The sequence below is a fragment of the Hippocampus comes genome, unplaced genomic scaffold (genome assembly GCF_001891065.2).
Source record: "Hippocampus comes isolate QL1 unplaced genomic scaffold, H_comes_QL1_v1.1 scaffold242, whole genome shotgun sequence".
NCBI classification, from domain to species: domain Eukaryota; kingdom Metazoa; phylum Chordata; class Actinopteri; order Syngnathiformes; family Syngnathidae; genus Hippocampus; species Hippocampus comes.
This window is the reverse complement of record NW_017805385.1, coordinates 242122-259466: the sequence shown is the minus strand read 5'-3', so window position 1 is coordinate 259466 and position 17345 is coordinate 242122. Positions and strand designations below refer to the sequence as shown.

The 17345-nt window shown below is 43.5% G+C and overlaps 1 protein-coding gene across 1 annotated transcript; it reads right to left on the bottom strand.

Annotated features, from left to right (window-relative positions):
• Positions 1–4574: 4574 nt before the first annotated feature.
• Positions 4575–16985, bottom strand: fcgbp (Fc gamma binding protein). Its single transcript, XM_019872889.1, has 23 exons — positions 16667–16985; positions 16002–16597; positions 15393–15936; positions 14772–15313; positions 14169–14706; positions 13821–14014; positions 13416–13557; positions 12570–13147; positions 11920–12484; positions 11056–11624; positions 10385–10946; positions 10105–10304; positions 9528–9663; positions 9120–9439; positions 8454–9033; positions 7793–8379; positions 7147–7714; positions 6419–6999; positions 5793–6348; positions 5518–5717; positions 5062–5436; positions 4714–4985; positions 4575–4640 (listed from the first exon to the last, which is right to left on the bottom strand). The coding sequence occupies exons 1-23, from the start codon at positions 16953–16955 to the stop codon at positions 4628–4630; spliced, it is 9507 nt and encodes a 3168-aa protein (XP_019728448.1). The 5' UTR covers positions 16956–16985; the 3' UTR covers positions 4575–4627.
• Between the last annotated feature and the right edge of the window lie 360 nt (positions 16986–17345).

Genomic DNA, 17345 nt, shown 5'->3' with positions numbered 1-17345 from the left:
CAATATAAGGAACATACTGTTTCACCAGTCAGTATATTAACTATGACTCCACTTTTTAAAATTTAAAAATAATGCGTGATTAGGACCAACATCCAACACCCAACATCAGCAGAAAAAAAAAAAACTTTTCTATCTATTCCCTCATTCAATTTACCAATTTGATAAGATATTTATGACACGTTTTCATGTGGTCAGGCAGAGATGTTGTGTAAAAGCAGTCTCCATATATTTTGCTGCTGTTTGTTTTGTGTCCAGTTTTGGAGGAAAGGGACACATTAAAACAGCAATTCTCTAGGTATGGACTTTGGGCGAAATGACGCAATCTTGGGTGAGAGCTTGAATGAATATTGTCCCCAGATGAGTCTTAAATGTCCTTGGATGACAAGCAGTGATTGGATTGCAAGCTTGGTAGCTTTTGATGGCCATGCCTTGTCAGCCTCACCTGCTTTTTAATCAGTAATTACCATGGGGGATTCTGTGGTATTTCTTAATTAAATCGGACAAAATGCAATTAAAAACCACACACCATATTCCTTTAAAATGGCTCTGTGGAGTTTAGTTCTCGCTGTTAAGAGCTTAAGCGGCTGAATGGTCATAGCACTGTCCCATCGTTTCCTGATCTGCACTTGATTACGCCAATGGTCAAATTAAGTTACCCTTTGCATAATGAAGCCAGGTTCATAGGGTAAAAGAAGGTTAGATTTTAACTGTAGTCCAAGTGGTAATGTTGTTACTGTAGATCAGGCTTTACCAAACTTTTTCAAACTGCGAGCATACCAGATTGATACTTCTGAAAGAACACATTTGCTCAAATGAATCTTATGATAAATATTAGGAGTGATATTTGAGTTTTAGCTTCTTTTTTTTTCTTTTTTTTGGGGGGGGTCATTGCGTTTGAGCTTTTAGCCACACATTTGGCTGGTGGAGAAAGTAATAAAGCTTAATTGAACATTTTGATGGGGGAGAACAGGTGTGTTCTGTATTCATGACACAGTGTGTGGTCGATTAATTTTGCTTGAGATACAGTAAGCCTAAGGCCAGTGAGAAATGGAGACTGGAGTATAACAACATCAACACCCAGAACTAAGCATGCAGTCCGTCACATGCTAAGACAATGTTAGTTTGGGTTTTCATTTTTGTCATTTATCCTCAAGTGTCCTCAAAAGTTATAACCTGGTGCTGACAAAACTGCTTGACCAGTAAACAACCAGCAGCAATCAACAACAATATAGGCGACTACCAGCAATTGTCTTGTCCCTACAAGACGTGTGTCAAACATTCCAGGACTAATGTCAGGAAAAATGCATTTTAAATCCAAGCAACCAAACCCTTCAAAGTTATCCTTTCCCAGCCTTCCCTCACACGCCTTCACACACTCGTGGAGAGGAATTCTTGGAGGATTCTCCACATCTCTGTCATCATAGCCAACTCAGTCGTCTATATCATCAAACCTTTGATGACCCTCTTTCAATTTGGGAAAAGGGTGGGGTGGGGGCCAGGGGGGTTATTAGACAGAGACCGGTCAGGTGAGTCGGGACGCTACTCGAGCATGGCGATGTTTTTCTCAGCCAAGAACTGTCAGATTCTCAGGGCATTGTGAATTGGTACGTTGTCATAAGAAGCCATGAGTTGCCCTTCCACAACTCTCTCCTCTTTTACAAACAAAGCAAACACAGCAGGATCTTTTGGTGGACACGCTGGTTTATTGTCTGGCCCACATTGGAAGGGTCAACTCGTTTTCTATTATGGGTATGAAATATACAGGTATATGTTGTTAATAATGTCGTGTGTAAATGCTCCCAGTACAGCTTTAACAGTCAGATCCCTCCCCCTCATTTGTCAACGTTCCACTGTAGTGTAAAAAAGGTTGAATGCACAGACTGCAAATATGAGATAAATGCCTTATTCTTGTTCTGGTATCCTTGGATAAAGCTGAACTAACCCACTGACGGTCGGAGCTTCTCATTGTGCAAATGGATGCATGAGGCGACACTGTGACAATATCTTCAAGGGAGAAAAGGTACTTTACATGAACGCAACCCATTAACATGGAATTAATCCTTAATGTCTCCCTGCAAACCTCCTCAAAGGCTGACTTGTTGAATAGACTGTCTGGTTCGGCTGGAACCAAACTCATTACGCACACAAACCACAAACACATTCTATTCAGTGTCAGGGCAGTGGAGGAAAATAAGAGGCCAATGCTATTACACACACACACACACACAACCACAATGGGAATCAAATGGTCGTCAAGAAACACTTTGACATCATTCAAAGTGGCAAAGGCATCATTCAGAACCAACAAAGGAGTAAAAATGAGACTTGCACTATGACATCGGACAAGAGGCAGGACCCTGAACTGGACCTAATGGACATACTGTATACCAACTTAATCAAGGCTCCAACAATTGAGTGACTTGAAGACAAGATGCTCAATATATTGGATGTGAAATAAATGCATTGACATCTTCATCGCTACTTGCAGTCCAAATGGCAAACACAATTTTCTGTGGCAGATGTTGAAAAGGCTACTAGGCCACCAGGATGACATTGGGGTCTGATTTGCCTCCTTTTGTATCTGCAACGTAAAGGAGATAGACAACCGGCCAAACGCTGTAAACAGCAGAGGAATATCAAACAAAAGAATGGAAGATTATAGTTGCCCTTCGCCTTGGCCTTGATATTGCTCTCTTGCCTGCATGCACCATGGTTGGGTCATTTTGTGGTATGCAGTGGTACCTCAACTTAGGAGCGAACCAACCGCTTTTCCATGCGCAAGTTGTCTTGTGTTATAAACAAAATGTAATTTCCAATTGCCTGATGTGTCCCTAGCAAGACCAGCAACAAAAGCAGCCAAGATTTGAAAACCCCAATTTTTGGTCACTGGGCAAGCCGCTTTCCCAACTGAGCCACAATCACCCACCCGGACCAACATACTGTCGTTGCCCATCGGATAGGTGGTGACACAAGCAAGACCAACTGGCCACCAATTATCACCAGCTACTGGGAAAGCCCCCGCAACAAGCTGGCCCTGCTGGGTGGCTGTGGCTCAGGTCACAGAGCAGGTTGCCCAGTGACCGAAGATTCAATTGTTCAAACCTTGGCTGTTTTGTTTTTCTTTGCTGCTAGTCTTGGTGGTTAAACCTTGCAAGAGTGGCACAAAAACAAAACCATGCTGGTCTATTGTTTTTGTTGTTTACACATGGCTCAATTATTATTTGATAAATCGTGGGGTTAAGAGACCGGACAACGGCCCACCTGAGTCACTGCTGATCAATTTACTTTGTTTTGTCCGTTTGTGTGCGCTATACTTAAATGCATTTATGTGATTTTGCTTGATGTGGTTGGTGGTCTCTTTGTTGACTGTCTGAAAATACAAGAGTGAACATTGGGTATATTTCTTTTCATCCACATTACCTTGCAGGAGCAACGGTGTCTGCCATAATACAGCCGCATCAACTCTATCCCTGACTTCATCACAGGTGGTCTATACTCCCCCCAGGTGAGTCCTGGAAGTTACTGCCGTATATGACGCATCACCATACAAAGGTCAATGTGACATCAGCACTGTATGCACTACATTCCACAGAACTGCTGAGACACATCGCTCTTGTCTTTATTCTAAATGCATAGACAAAGACGTCATAGCATTGAACTATACAGGGCGATTGCAGGGGTAGGATATTTTTACATTATAGATGCATTTCTGTAGTTCTTGCAAATCCTAACATACAGCTAACCCTTAAGTGTCACTGCATGGAAAATTAAGTCTGCAATTAAATATAAATGAAAGGCGAGTGATGTAAGAGCTCAAGGCATTATCATCCACTCATTTTCTTTTGGCTCACAGCATGTTATTTTTAATGCGGTTAAATGCCATGCTGCCCCATTTACCCGTACTTGGAAAAACAAACAAGTGTCAGTTTTCATGCACAGTCTGTCAAATGACTCCTTTGATTCATTTGATATTTATACTTGCTTGAGCTTCGTAAGGGGATTCTAAGTTAATGCAATAATATGAAGAGCAGTGATAACCATGTGTAGGTCACTGCTTCACCTCCCAGGTGGTTCTATTCACTTTGAGCTTCAAGGGGCAAAGTGCAACCAAGGGGAAAAACACATTCCCATACCTGCGCTCATCTTCAGTCACACTGTGTGTCTCACCCGAGGCAATGTTGCGCTTTTCCATAAAAGCAGTTTCAATGTCTGTCTGGGCAAGGTCCCAAAATTTAAATAGTTCTTTGGAGTTGACCAGCTTCAGTAAGTAGACGCATGACAAGAATGGAACCAAATTCTTGCATCATGGACTCAGACACATGTCACTGAATTTAATAATTCAAATAAATTGCTCGGTCATTTTACTTTAACACGCACACTGACAGAATTTTGAAAATATGGAAATTCAGATAAATTGTTTAATATCTATAGGTTGGAAACTGCAGATTTACTAGCCAATTTTGTTCAATTAACTTTCGTCATGTTACAGTTTTAAGAACGGGTAAATCCTTCACATTTTTAAATGACAAAAATAGTTCCTTAAAGCCCCATCAAAGAATAACAGTACAATATGGATTTTAATCGTTTTATTGGATGAGTCAACATTATAAATGGAAACGCTGCCGTTTCAAAGAGTCAGGCTGTGGAGGAAAACAAACGTTTGGAAATAGTAATGAAAAACACAGCCTGTACAAAATGTAGATTTCTACCTACCAGCCTTGAAAGTCTGAAAGCGCCCATGACTTGACCGATGTATGCCATTGGGGGTCACTCAGATTTCCACAGATGCCACATAACTTTCCAGCATACCAAGGAGCTGCCTTGAGAGTGGCCATAGTGATTCCGATCTCCATTTCCAACTCTGATTCCAGTCCAGCCTCTCTCGTCAGGACCACTACCACTTCAGACTTGTCCTGGGCCATGGCAGATGACAGGGACACCCCTAAAGGCAAAGTGTAAGGCAAAGGCACAAGGTGTCCATTCACCTGTGCGTGTGGACAGTGGACTGATTAAGACCAACAGAAAAGGAAAGAGAGACAAACTTTTTGTGATGAATAATACCTTCACAATGCCATCCTGGATAACAATTGAGGATCCCACAAGGAGGATTTGGAACACTGTAACAAGCCTGCTGCCACGTCTATCACAGCGTCCATAGTAAGAAATGAGGTTAAACCAATTTTTAGAGGTCTCGTCGCAAAGGCCTATCAGTTGGTAAGGCGTCTGTGGTGCCAAGCTCAGCTGCTGCCCGTTGAAAGTGGAGAGCTGTAGGCTGTCTTTGAGTTGACAGACTTCCCGGCCAACACAACTCCAGTAGCCGTTCTTCAGAGAGCACAACTGCCCAGGGCTGCAAGCAGCCTTCTCACACAAGGCGCCGCCTTGAGGGTGGCACCAGCATCTCTCTGTGCAGTTCTCGCTGTACAGCTGCTCATCAATCTTGAACAGGGAGGGGGTCGTATAAGATGGCATTTAAACTTGCCTAACAACTAGAAATACTCCTATGTAGCTTATACATACCTTAATATATTTACCATGAAGCACACACCCACACTGGCTGACCGGTACACATTCGCCCTCGTCAAACACTTTCCCATTCTGGCACCGGCATCCTTCTGAACACCCATCTGCTGAGGACTCGGGATGCAGCAGGGCAGGACATGAGTTGGAATTGTAGTCAACACACTGACTTGGGCTGCTGCGGTCAGGACACTTGAAAGCTGGCGTTACAAATGAACAAATCTAGAGCGGGTTGGATGCTTTTCATTTTAATTAGATCAAAGAGGTTTACTCACAGCAAGGGCTGTTTTCTCTCCAGGAACCGACATTTACTCCTTTGGCCTGGCAAGCTGCCATGTAGGCTTCCAATGCTAGACAAACTGCTTCAGTATATGCAGCCCCACCACAAATGGCTCTGAGGCACATGTCTCTGTATACTTGGGGTTTAACACCCTTGTTCCAGCAGTAATTGAATTCAGTATGTGTGGTCAAGAGGATGTCACAAATTGTTTCGGCCTTTGCCGACAATGTGCACTGACCACAGTCCTTTCCACAAGACCCACTGCAATTCCATCCAGGAGCAACAATAGACCAGTCATGGAAAAATGCTGAAATATTTTTGGCTAGATAACCACTTCGTAGTTGCAGGTCGTCAGATTTGTCCCCATTGAAATTCCCACAAAGGCCTGAAGTTGTGCCATTATAATCCTGAGGTATGCTCAGCCTGAGATACTTTGTGGAGGACACCTCAAGACTCACCCCAGCCACAGATGTGATGATCAACCGACCACCATCTTCATAAGCTTTAAGTACATCAATACTGTAGGGCACCTTGAAGTCCTCGCCATTTACCTGAAGTGAAACACCTGTTAGTTTGCCCACACCTTCATTTTACATCAGCAGCTCAAGCTGCGGAACTTACTTGTATTTTCCAAGGCGCTTCTGGATTGATGGTTATTTCCACTGCAGCCAGAATAAATTCTACCTTGCTGACAGTAAAAACGGAGTCATCTACACCCTCCTCAAAGCTAAGCAGCAGACTGTGGCCATGTATATCTTTGGGAGAGCGTTCAGACACTAAAAAGGTGCAAGCGCCATGGTGACGTATAACCAAACCATCAAAAGTGACGTAGCCAAACCCAGCAAAAACTTCACATGCTCCATGATGCCGAGGTGTTGGCTCAAAAAGGCCATCACTTGACAAGAAAGGCTCTTTGGGTCTACAGAGTGATGGTCTGCAAGTCACTTTCCCCTCACGACAGTAACAAATGCGACAGTTTTTTGGTTCTGAAAAGTAACCAGCGGGATGGTATTGTCCTTCATAAAAGCAACCGCAGTCTGCTACCAGTACACAACGATCATTACGGAGGACAAAGCCAGGGTCACACTGGCAACCCTCCTCACAACCGCCACTGCATTTTGTTGCAGAGGAAAGTCCTTCACATACAACAGGACATCGAGGTCCACACAGTTCGTAGTGACTATTTTTGGGACATGTCATACCTATGGAGAAGAGGGGTTGAGGAAAACAGTGGGTTAGAAGAATTAAATGCATCGAACATGTTTGCGAGACTAAAAAATAAAATATCTTTATCAGTTAGTTTGCATTTACAGTATTGGATTTTTTTTTTAAAAAGTCAATTTACTCACCACAGAAGGTATCACTCCTCCAGTGCCTGATAGGCAACTGAGCTGCTTGGCAGGCAGCTGCAAAGGCTGTGATGGAATTGCAAAGTGCTAAATAATGTCCTCCATAAAAACAGGCGTCTGCTAAACAGTTGTGGAAGTACAGCTTTGGACTCAGAACTAAAAGGCACTCTGCAAAAGGACCAAACTCATCCCTGAGTATCCCACAAAAATTAGTTCCTTCAAAACGTTTCCGTGCATCCGCAGGGCAGTTCTTCGGTCTGGAAGTGCAGCGAGACCTACAGGCCATCGCGCCTCCCAATCTCCAGCTGTGAACAAACTCGAGTGTATTTTGAGCTTCCTCTTCATCTGGCATGATTTGGTCATCATAAGGGTCAGAGTTGGCATTCCCACAGAGACCGCGAACAAATGATTCATAACTACTTGGGAGGCCCACCATCACAGTGCCAGTTTTATAGACCGTCACCTGCAATCCCATATCAACATGAATAACTAGAGATGAAGGTGTTTGGTAAGCAGTGAAATGTCCTGTATGGTGCGAGTATGGCAAAGGCTTATGCAGTCCATTGACCTGAGGACAGAAGAATTCAAAATGAAAATTGTAATTTCCTCGGTAGTATTTAAAAGTGTAAGGGGAACGGGTACTCACCAGCACTTTGTCAGAGTCACCTTTGCCAACGACTACTTTCAAATTGTATATTGAAAGTGTTAAAGTTAAGCTATGAAAGAATCTTTTGTGGCAACTTGCATCCGAGATAGTGATGTTGAATGGTTCAGATCCATTTATATTGGTGGTTGCTTGGACTAAAACATAGGCACAGCTGTCCCTAAAGTCATAACTATGTCCATCAAAGGTGGTGAAGTGCATCCCAGTGACAATACTACAGTTCTGAGGTTTGTCAGCTTGACACATCCTTTTGTCAGGAAGTTGCTTGCAGGACATTCCTTTCGGGCACCGAGATAAACTGCACTTAGGTTCTCCTGATTTACAGATGCAGAGTTGTCCACAGTCATCTGGGATCCAGAAAGTGGACTTCAGGCGGTGGTATTTGCCTCTGGGGTCGGTGCAACCACACTGCTTAGGAGGCACGCAACCCTCCGGACTGTTGATGAAACCGGGGTTACAGAAGCAGCCTTGGACACAAGCACTATGACAGACTCTCTTTTTAGATTCACAGGTTGGGGGACAGGCTGACCCACAAGTCTTGTAGTGGCTGTTTGGTGGACATCTCGCAACTGAAAAATAATTGGTACAGTATTTAATTCATCAAAACATTTCACAATTTATGAATCTTGATAAGAATACTTACCAATTGTCAGTTCGGGGGCTACGTAATCACTTAGCTCTTCACAAATTACAGAATAGGATGTTGTGGCCTGTTTAAGAAAAGCCTCTGATCTGCCTTGTATGAGGTCCGCTATGCAACTTTGATAAAAGGAGTCCGAGCTGAGATGAGTGTGACAATGTGCAAATGGACCAGCTGGATCAATGAGATCATCACAATGACTTCTCCGAGTGACAACTATTCCATTTGACAAATCTTCCAGCAATGTAGAGTTATCCAATGCATTCTTTTCACAACCAGTACAACAGTTATGATCACCATCAAAAACGCGATAAGCTTGAGCCAACTCCACGCTCGTTTTAGCGAGACGGACTCCGTGCAAATGAATTGCAAAGTCGTCTTGAGTATCACCATTAAAATTGCCACACAGCCCATAGACAATATCCTTATAGTTGGGGTCCAGCGTTATAAGAATAGTGGTATTCCAGTCAAACAGTACACGCAGCCCGAAGTCAGTCTTCAGTAGAGTTTTGCCCTCTTTGTTAGAAACTTCAATCTTACCCCAAAGAAGAGTAACAGGAATATAATTTACTTGACCATTAACCTGAAATTAAAGAAGATATTCGTTAAAATAAATAAAATCAGGAAACTGTTTAATATTAAAAAAAAAAAAAAAAGTTAAAATCTTACGTATACACTGTCCTTGTCTCCAAACTTTATGACAAAGCCATATGCTTGCACAGTCACCAGCTGCATAGAGGACACTTCTTTGCAGTCACTTTTCTTAGACACCAAGAAAGGTGTCGCTCCACCTGCTGCACCTCTGCTGCCTGAAAGCAGGTATGTGCAGGTACCCTTGACGTCATAGTTTAATCCATCGAAGGTGTGGTAGTGTTGGCTTCCCCAGGTCCAACACAGACCCGGACGACTCTCACAAACTGCTTCACCGTTGCTCATGTGGCAACGCTCCGATTTGTCACACTTTACTGCACAGGAATCTTGGCCTTGCTCTGATCAAATGACAGTTTTAGACACGAAGATAAATTTAGCAAGCAAATGACTATGGTGACACACTTTCCAGTCATGGAAGTTACTCACCATCTTTATGGCAGCCAGACAGTCCGTCTAAAACCATACAACTGTGCAGTGGTGGACACTTGTATTCCTCACAGATAAGTGGAGGCCCACAGGTGCAGTTCACAGTACAGTTTGGTAGAAGTACGCTTTCAGAGGCCTGCAAATCACAAGTGGTGGATATTTGAATATGACGACATGTTTCCTAAGCCGATTACTGAAATTAGGACCGCATGATATTGGGGGAAAACCTGCATGCAGCGTGATGTTGGATATTACGAGAGCTATCGCGATATTTACCATGTACCTAAAGAAAATGTCTAATTTAGTTAAAGAAATACTGCACATATTTTCAAGCGACAAAATATGCAGGCTCGTTTTATTGTTAGCCAATACTCTCACAATTCTAAATATTTTTAAGTTATGTTGTGAGTAAAGCCTCCAAATACTGCTCACCTATTGGATGGTGATATGCATTTAAGGTTGCATCTGATTGGTTAAATTCACATAAAGGCATACAACTCCATATAAAACTAATATTGTGCAGCCCTAATGGAAATGCATTTTTTTTTTAAGTCAATGGAATTCCTGGTTAATCAACCTTAAGCCTCCTCTCTTCATGCATGCAGCCACACTGCTTGGCTGGCACACATGCTTGACCATTATAAAGGTGATGAGCATCACACTGGCATCCTTCCCCACAGTCTCTGGGACACTGTGCAGAAAAGCTGATCTCGGGACAGAGGGAGGAGCAAACGTTGGCACACTGGCTGAAATGGCTGAACTGAGGACATTCCTGAGCTATACAAAATATAAATGAAAGAAGTCAGACATTTTGTTGGTCTTGGAAAAAAAAAAAAAAACTCATCTGTAGGACTTACCACAGCCTGTGATGTTCCTCCATGGGTCAACATTCACACCAGCCACTTTGCATGCCGCATCATACACTTCTAAAGCTTCACATAAAGCTTGTTTTTCGCCTTCTGCGACACAGAGGTTATTCAGGCACTGGGTGTAATAATTCTGTGGGCATGTCGAATTGTGACAAGAGGAGAAGGGCCCCTTTGGCTGGGTAAGAAGGCCACAGTACAGGTTAGAGGTATACTCTGGCACAGGGGATCGACAGCGTTGGCAGGTGCTGTCACATGTTTCGCTGCAGGAGGATTCTGAGCCTGACAACTTCCATGATTGCCCAAAGATGTCTGGATCGGAGACAGTGGTGCCATTGGGTAGCTGCATGTCATCCGAGGGATCATCATTGTAGTTTCCACAAAGACCACATGTTGTCTGGTGATAAGCCTTTGGTAGCTTGACCGCTACATAGTTGCCGAGGTCAGAAGTAATCTCTACCAGGTGTCCAACCTTGACAGTTCTCCATTCATTTTTTTGATGCACAGTTACATTGTTCCTCGAGAATGGGAGATTCTCATATATTTCATTAACCTGGGGGGTGGGGAGGAAAAAAAATAAAATTAAGCGAATCACTAAATTAATGAGAATTGCAGATAGTCCATTAAATACCGTAATTAGATTTTTCATGACTATTACTCACTTGGATGTTTTCAGGATAAGCAGTTGACATCATAAAAGTCATATTATTGAATTGCAGATAAATCTGTTTGCCTTCACTCTGGTTACCATTGATGGTAATCATAAGTGGCTCCATAGTCAGGTCCTTGCATGTTTGAACCAGAATGTAGTTGCACGAGCCACGGAACTCATACAAGTATCCATCAAATGTACTCAACTGGGATCCATTAATGTAGCAGTTGGCCATTTTAACTTTGGGGTGGCAACCTAGAATGCCCCCGATAAGGGTACACTCTTCCTCCTGACTACATGATACATCAACACAAGTCAGGTTTCCACCAGGATGACACAAACACCTTTGCTCACATGTAGACTTCTCTTGTCCAGGTAAGATGTATTCTGAATTTCCATGCCAGCAGCCACAGTTGGCTGGATTGACACAGTTCCTTCCACTGTGGACTAAACCTGCTCCACAGAGACAGTTCTCCCCAATGTTGGGAGGGACCTGAATTGTCAAGTTAAGCCAGTCAAGGCAAATGTCAACAGGGGAGTTACTCATGTTGTAGCTGGTACTGGAGGGACATGCATCATCTGCAGAGATAGAGTGGGGACAAAAGTCAAGCCAATGTCATGGTGCGAGTGACCAATAAGGCATTACTACCATCTAGTGGATGGGTGGGAGGGGAGGTTGTGGCTTATTCAATCAACTATCACTGCAGGTTAAACATTAGCTTTTACTTTATGTGGAAAACAGACTATTAGATATAACTGACCGCTATTAAATTTGACAATCATCACATCTTAATTTTCATGCAGTGATAATTTGGCTATTAACACCAAAATTACATTTGGTTGCAACACAAGTGCTGAGGAGTTTAATACTCACAGCAAAATTCAGAGCTCCTCCAGGCATAAACTAAAGCCTTGTGATGAAGGCAGACATCAGCATACTCTGCCAGGGAACGGCACACTGCAGGCTGCACATCTCCATAAAGACACAGGTCACTGACGCAGCTCTTGTAAAAGCTGGAAGGGTCCACTTTGCTATGACAGTGTCTGAATGGTCCATTAACTTCTAGAATCTTCCCACAAGCCACTGGGTCAGAGAAGGGGTGCAAAGCCTCAGATGAACAATTTGGACAGCTTCCACCAAGGCAGCCTTCCACACACCCGCGGTTCTGTCCGAGTCTCCAAGCTCTTCCAAATTGCTCTGGAGTGAGATGCTCCCATGTGCTATTTACTGTGAGGTCATCAGCAAGATCAGAATTGAAGTTGCCACACAGGCCGCAAGTGGCATCAGCATATTTACTGGAGAGATTAATGACTACGATCCCTTCTTTGCTAATACTTAAAAAGAAAAATGTTGAATAGACATAAATGTGCAGCCCCATTGAAAACACCAATGTCGTTCCATTGGCAGAAAATGGCATATTCCTCTTTGTGCCATCAACCTGTGGAGAAATTAAAAATTTCAAATCAGCACAATGCAGAAATTGATTTACTTAAATGCAAGGGGCAGGGAAGGCCAAGACTTACCTCAATGGTTTCTGGATTTTTGTTATCCAGTTGCACTTGTTGTCCATTTATGCTAACCAAGACCATTTGTGACTGATTATATGTATCTGCCTGTACATCAACTGTGATGACATCAAGACCTGGCAACTGTTCACAGATGCCCAGTAACTGATACCTGCAGGTGCCAAGGAAATTATACTCACGCTTGTCAAAGGTGAGTACACGATGACCAGTGTAGCGGCACATCTGATAATGATGCTGCACACAGCTTCTGACTCCATTTTGAATGCCACAATACTGATCCTCATCACAAGAAGCATCACGGCAATGAATCTGGTGCGTGTAGGCATTACATATACAGTGTTGAGTACACGACTCATCAGCCCAAAAGGTCGCGTTGCTGTGGTAATGGTCTCCATTGTATGTACAGCCACACTGAGATGGGGTGATACAGATGCCACCATCAAGAAGAAAGCCAGAGTCACACTGGCATCCTTCCACACATGCTTCAGTGCAGAATGAATTTAAGTGTGCTTCACAGGTCGCAGGGCAGGCTGTCCCACAGGATTCATAATGGCTATTTACTGGGCAGATGAAGTCTGAGAGAAGAGGGGGCAAGGAAAGCACACATTTCATACTCCTTCACATCAAGTTTGCAATATTATCTTGTCATCAATTTAGACAGTTACGTCTATGCAACAAGGAAAAACTAGTCATGTTTTGTATACAGTGGACTGAGATTTATGCATATAGTATAACAGACTTCCAAGGGAGGGGGGGGGAGATTCAGTGCAAACAAGTGCCGCATGGAGGACCTGCCTGAACAGTTGTGGTGAAATGTCAAGTATCAGATGAGGGTGGGCTTACTTTTTCTCTCTGCACATTGCCAATTTTTATCAAATATGCAGTTCTGCCCCTTGGGGCAAAAAGCTGCTTTACAGCACAGGGTGGCAGGGGAGCAGCAGGTACACTGCTTGGAACAGTTGACAGTCCACAGAATTTCCCCAACCTGTAGAGCAATAAAGGGGAGAAAGAGAGAAAAAAATACATGTTTATGTACAGTCTACTAAAGTCTAATAAACAAACAACTTCACTTATTTTAATGATTGGGATAGTAGGCAAGCCAGTTATTGATCATGTGATATGAATGTCAAATACATGACAAGTTTGAATCTGCTCCTGCAGAAAAGTCAGATGTCATGTTTTACGTTTAGATGCAATGAAGTAATAAAAATGGCCACCTCAACCAAAGTATAAAATCTAATTGCTTGCCTTATAGTGCTGCCCGAGGTAGAAACATCCACATCGCTTCGGTCTGACACAGCCATTCCCACTCTGCATGTATCCAGAGTCACACTGACATCCCTCATAGCAGGTCGATGGACAGGGTACATCAGATATTGCGCAGGACTCTGAGCATGCATTACCACATACATTGTAGTGAGAATGCTCAGGGCAGGAAAGTGCTGTGGGAGAGAATATTTATATATGGGGGTGGGGTGTTATAGGTCATCTTATGCAGTTTCTTGAAAGCATGAATCATTAGGGTAAATTTAGCTGTGAATGTGAACAGATCTCGGTGATTTCACATCAGCAAAAGGAAACCGTGAGGAAGCTTACCACACTTGTCACCCCTCCATGGTTTGACCTCAGCTCCTGCATCCTGGCAAGCAAACGTGTACTGCCTCAAACTGTCACAAAACGTTTCAGTGTCATTTGACCTGCACAAATCTTTCACACAGTTGTGGAAGAATGGCATTGGGTCTACTGTGGAATGGCAAATCCCAAAAAAGCCTCCAGGAGCAAGCAACATGCCACAGAGGCCATCCGATTTAAATTCCGTAATGGAGTTGCATAAAACACAATCATGACATTCAACGGCGCAGTTTGTTCCAGTAGGAGAAAAGCACAGGGATGATGTATGCATGGAGTCATCGGACATCATACTTCCTTGGTCATCTGTAGCACCAGTAGTACCAATTTGACACAAGCCACAAAGTCTTTTGTGTGTGGCTGGAATAGTCAATTGTATTAAATTGGGTCCTCCAAAGGTGACCACAGTGCTCAGGTCTGCAGCAATGATATGAGTCAGTGAGCCAGAAGGCAGTACTGCTACACCATTCATATAAAAAGGTAGCGCCTTCATAAGACCGTCGATCTGCAAGCAACAGGACATTCATTATTATGGCAGAAAAAAAGTTTTGTACATTTGAAGCCATTTACCTCAACTTTTCCAAAATGCTCTCCGGACAGTGTCAGGTTCATGTCATGGATTTTAAGGTGCAGCTGGCCTTCATAAATAGAAGCAGAAAGCTCAGGTTCATCACAGAGCTGGAACAAGAGGTGATGCAAAATCCCCATATTCAAATCAAAGGAATGCCCCTGAAAGGTCTGAAAGTGTCTGCCACCCATGACGGTGCATTTCAAATGTGAGCCATGGCATGCACGACGGCCATGTTTGATGACACATTTCATTCTGGCAGGACATGTGTGGTGTCTACATTGCACTATATTGTGGCCCACACATGCGCAGGACCGAAGGCAGTTCTCATCAGGGTAGAAGTTTTCATGGATCTTGTAGTAAACACCATTATAATTGCAACCACATTCAGAATTTGGTACACATTCCCCACCACTTTGGAAAAACCCAGGCTTGCAAAAACAGCCTTCCTTGCATCTTTCTGAAAGTGGATTTGCGTTTCGGGCACAGGCAAACATGTGGGTAGAACAGAGGTGGTATTCACTCTTAGATGGGCATGTTACAGCTGAGGAAGAGAAGGAAAATGATTCAATCCAACGCTAAATGGGAGACTTAAAAAGGTAAGCTTGTACTTCATTACTTACAGCAAAAGTTGGAATCTCGCCATTCATGCACTACAGCGCCCATTTCTTGACATACGGCAACATAGCGGGACAGAATCTGGCACAGGGTTGTCTGGTTACCATTGCAGAGGTCATAAACACAGTTATCATAGAAATCTTGTGGTTCTACTATTTTGTGGCAGCTCTGGAATGCCCCCAAAGGATTCATTAACCTCCCACAAAACTCCTTTCCCTGATAAAGATCCTGCTTTTGTGGACTGCAGCCCGAGGTGCTCATGGGTATATCCCAACATTCATGTTCACTACTGGTTCTCCAGTATCTGACTGCTTGAGTAATATCAAAGTCATCTGTCACCAGGTCATCCTGTGGGTCATCATTAAAGTTCCCGCACAATCCACACAGATTACCAGCGAAGACCTCGGGCATTGTGACAGTCAAGATGTCTGGGCTGTATGTCACAACAACACCAAAGTCCGTTTCTATACACTCTGACTGTCCTTTCAGGTACAGCATTACTTTGCCTTGGCTCAAAACAGAAGGAAGGTTCAGCAGCAGGCCGTTTACCTAAAACAGGTTAAATAATTAAATACCAAATATTGTGAAAATGTCATGAACAACAAATGACTTACCATAACCTTGCTACGCCACTCAGGTGACATTTCAATGGAATAACCAGCCACGGACATTTCAACATGTTGAAAAGAAACATTAACTCCTGCCTTGACGTGGTTCTGAAATTTGATACTGAAGTCTTGCAGGTCTCCCCATGTGGGACAATGCGATGTGAGCAGATAGCTACAGTTGCCGTGAACTTCAAATTTCCGGCCATCGAATGTGGTGTAGTGAGGATATCCTTTGGCCACACAAAGGCCAGCTCTCCCAGCATGGCAGCCGATGACTCCATTTAAAACCATGCAGACTTCTCCAGCCTGGCAGTGAGACTGTGTGCACATAATTGTCTTGGACTGAGGCTGGCAGACGCATTTCTCTTGACACTGCTGGTCCATCCAAAAGGTCTTTGTGGGGAGAAAATAGGAGCCATTTTGAACACAACCACACTCGCTGGGCAAGACACACTTGCCATTACTTAGCAGATATCCCCTGTAGCACTGGCACAATTCCAAACATGGAAGGCCGCAGTTATGGCTGGGATCTGGGTTACCACATGTTGCCTGGCAAGCCGACCCGCACACCTCATAATGGCTATTTATAGGACAAGCCATATCTGTAAAAAATAAAATAAACGTTAGTCCTCCTCATTAAACAAGGTAAAATGAAGCAGTTAAGAACTTACGACACTTTGCTATTGCTCTCCAATTTTGGATCCTGGCCCCAAGCCTCTGGCAGATGTTGGCATAGGCTCCAAACACTTTACACACTGAACTGGCAGCTCCACTGAGACACAGGTTGTTCTCACAACTACGAACAAAGGGTTCAGGATCAATATACAAGTGACAGTCACTAAAAGGCCCATCCTTCCTCTTCAATAAAGTGCAATTATTCTCGTAGGGGTTGCCCATTATGCCAGGATAAGATTGTGTGGGACTGCACAATTGACATGGGCCATCTCCACAGTCTTCCATACATGCATCTGTGTTGCTTTCCAAAGCCCAAGGGAGGAGGATCAATATACAAGTGACAGTCACTAAAAGGCCCATCCTTCCTCTTCAATAAAGTGCAATTATTCTCGTAGGGGTTGCCCATTATGCCAGGATAAGATTGTGTGGGACTGCACAATTGACATGGGCCATCTCCACAGTCTTCCATACATGCATCTGTGTTGCTTTCCAAAGCCCAAGGGAGGGTAAAATCCATCGTTTTGGACGCAGTACCATTAGAAGTGATTGTGTCATCTGAGATGCTGTCATTGGCATTTCCACAAAGACCACACACAAGTCCATGCAGCTCTGGGTGTGCTTCGACCTGTATATTATGAACCCAGTCATACTGCAGAGTCATGCCAAAGGAAGTCT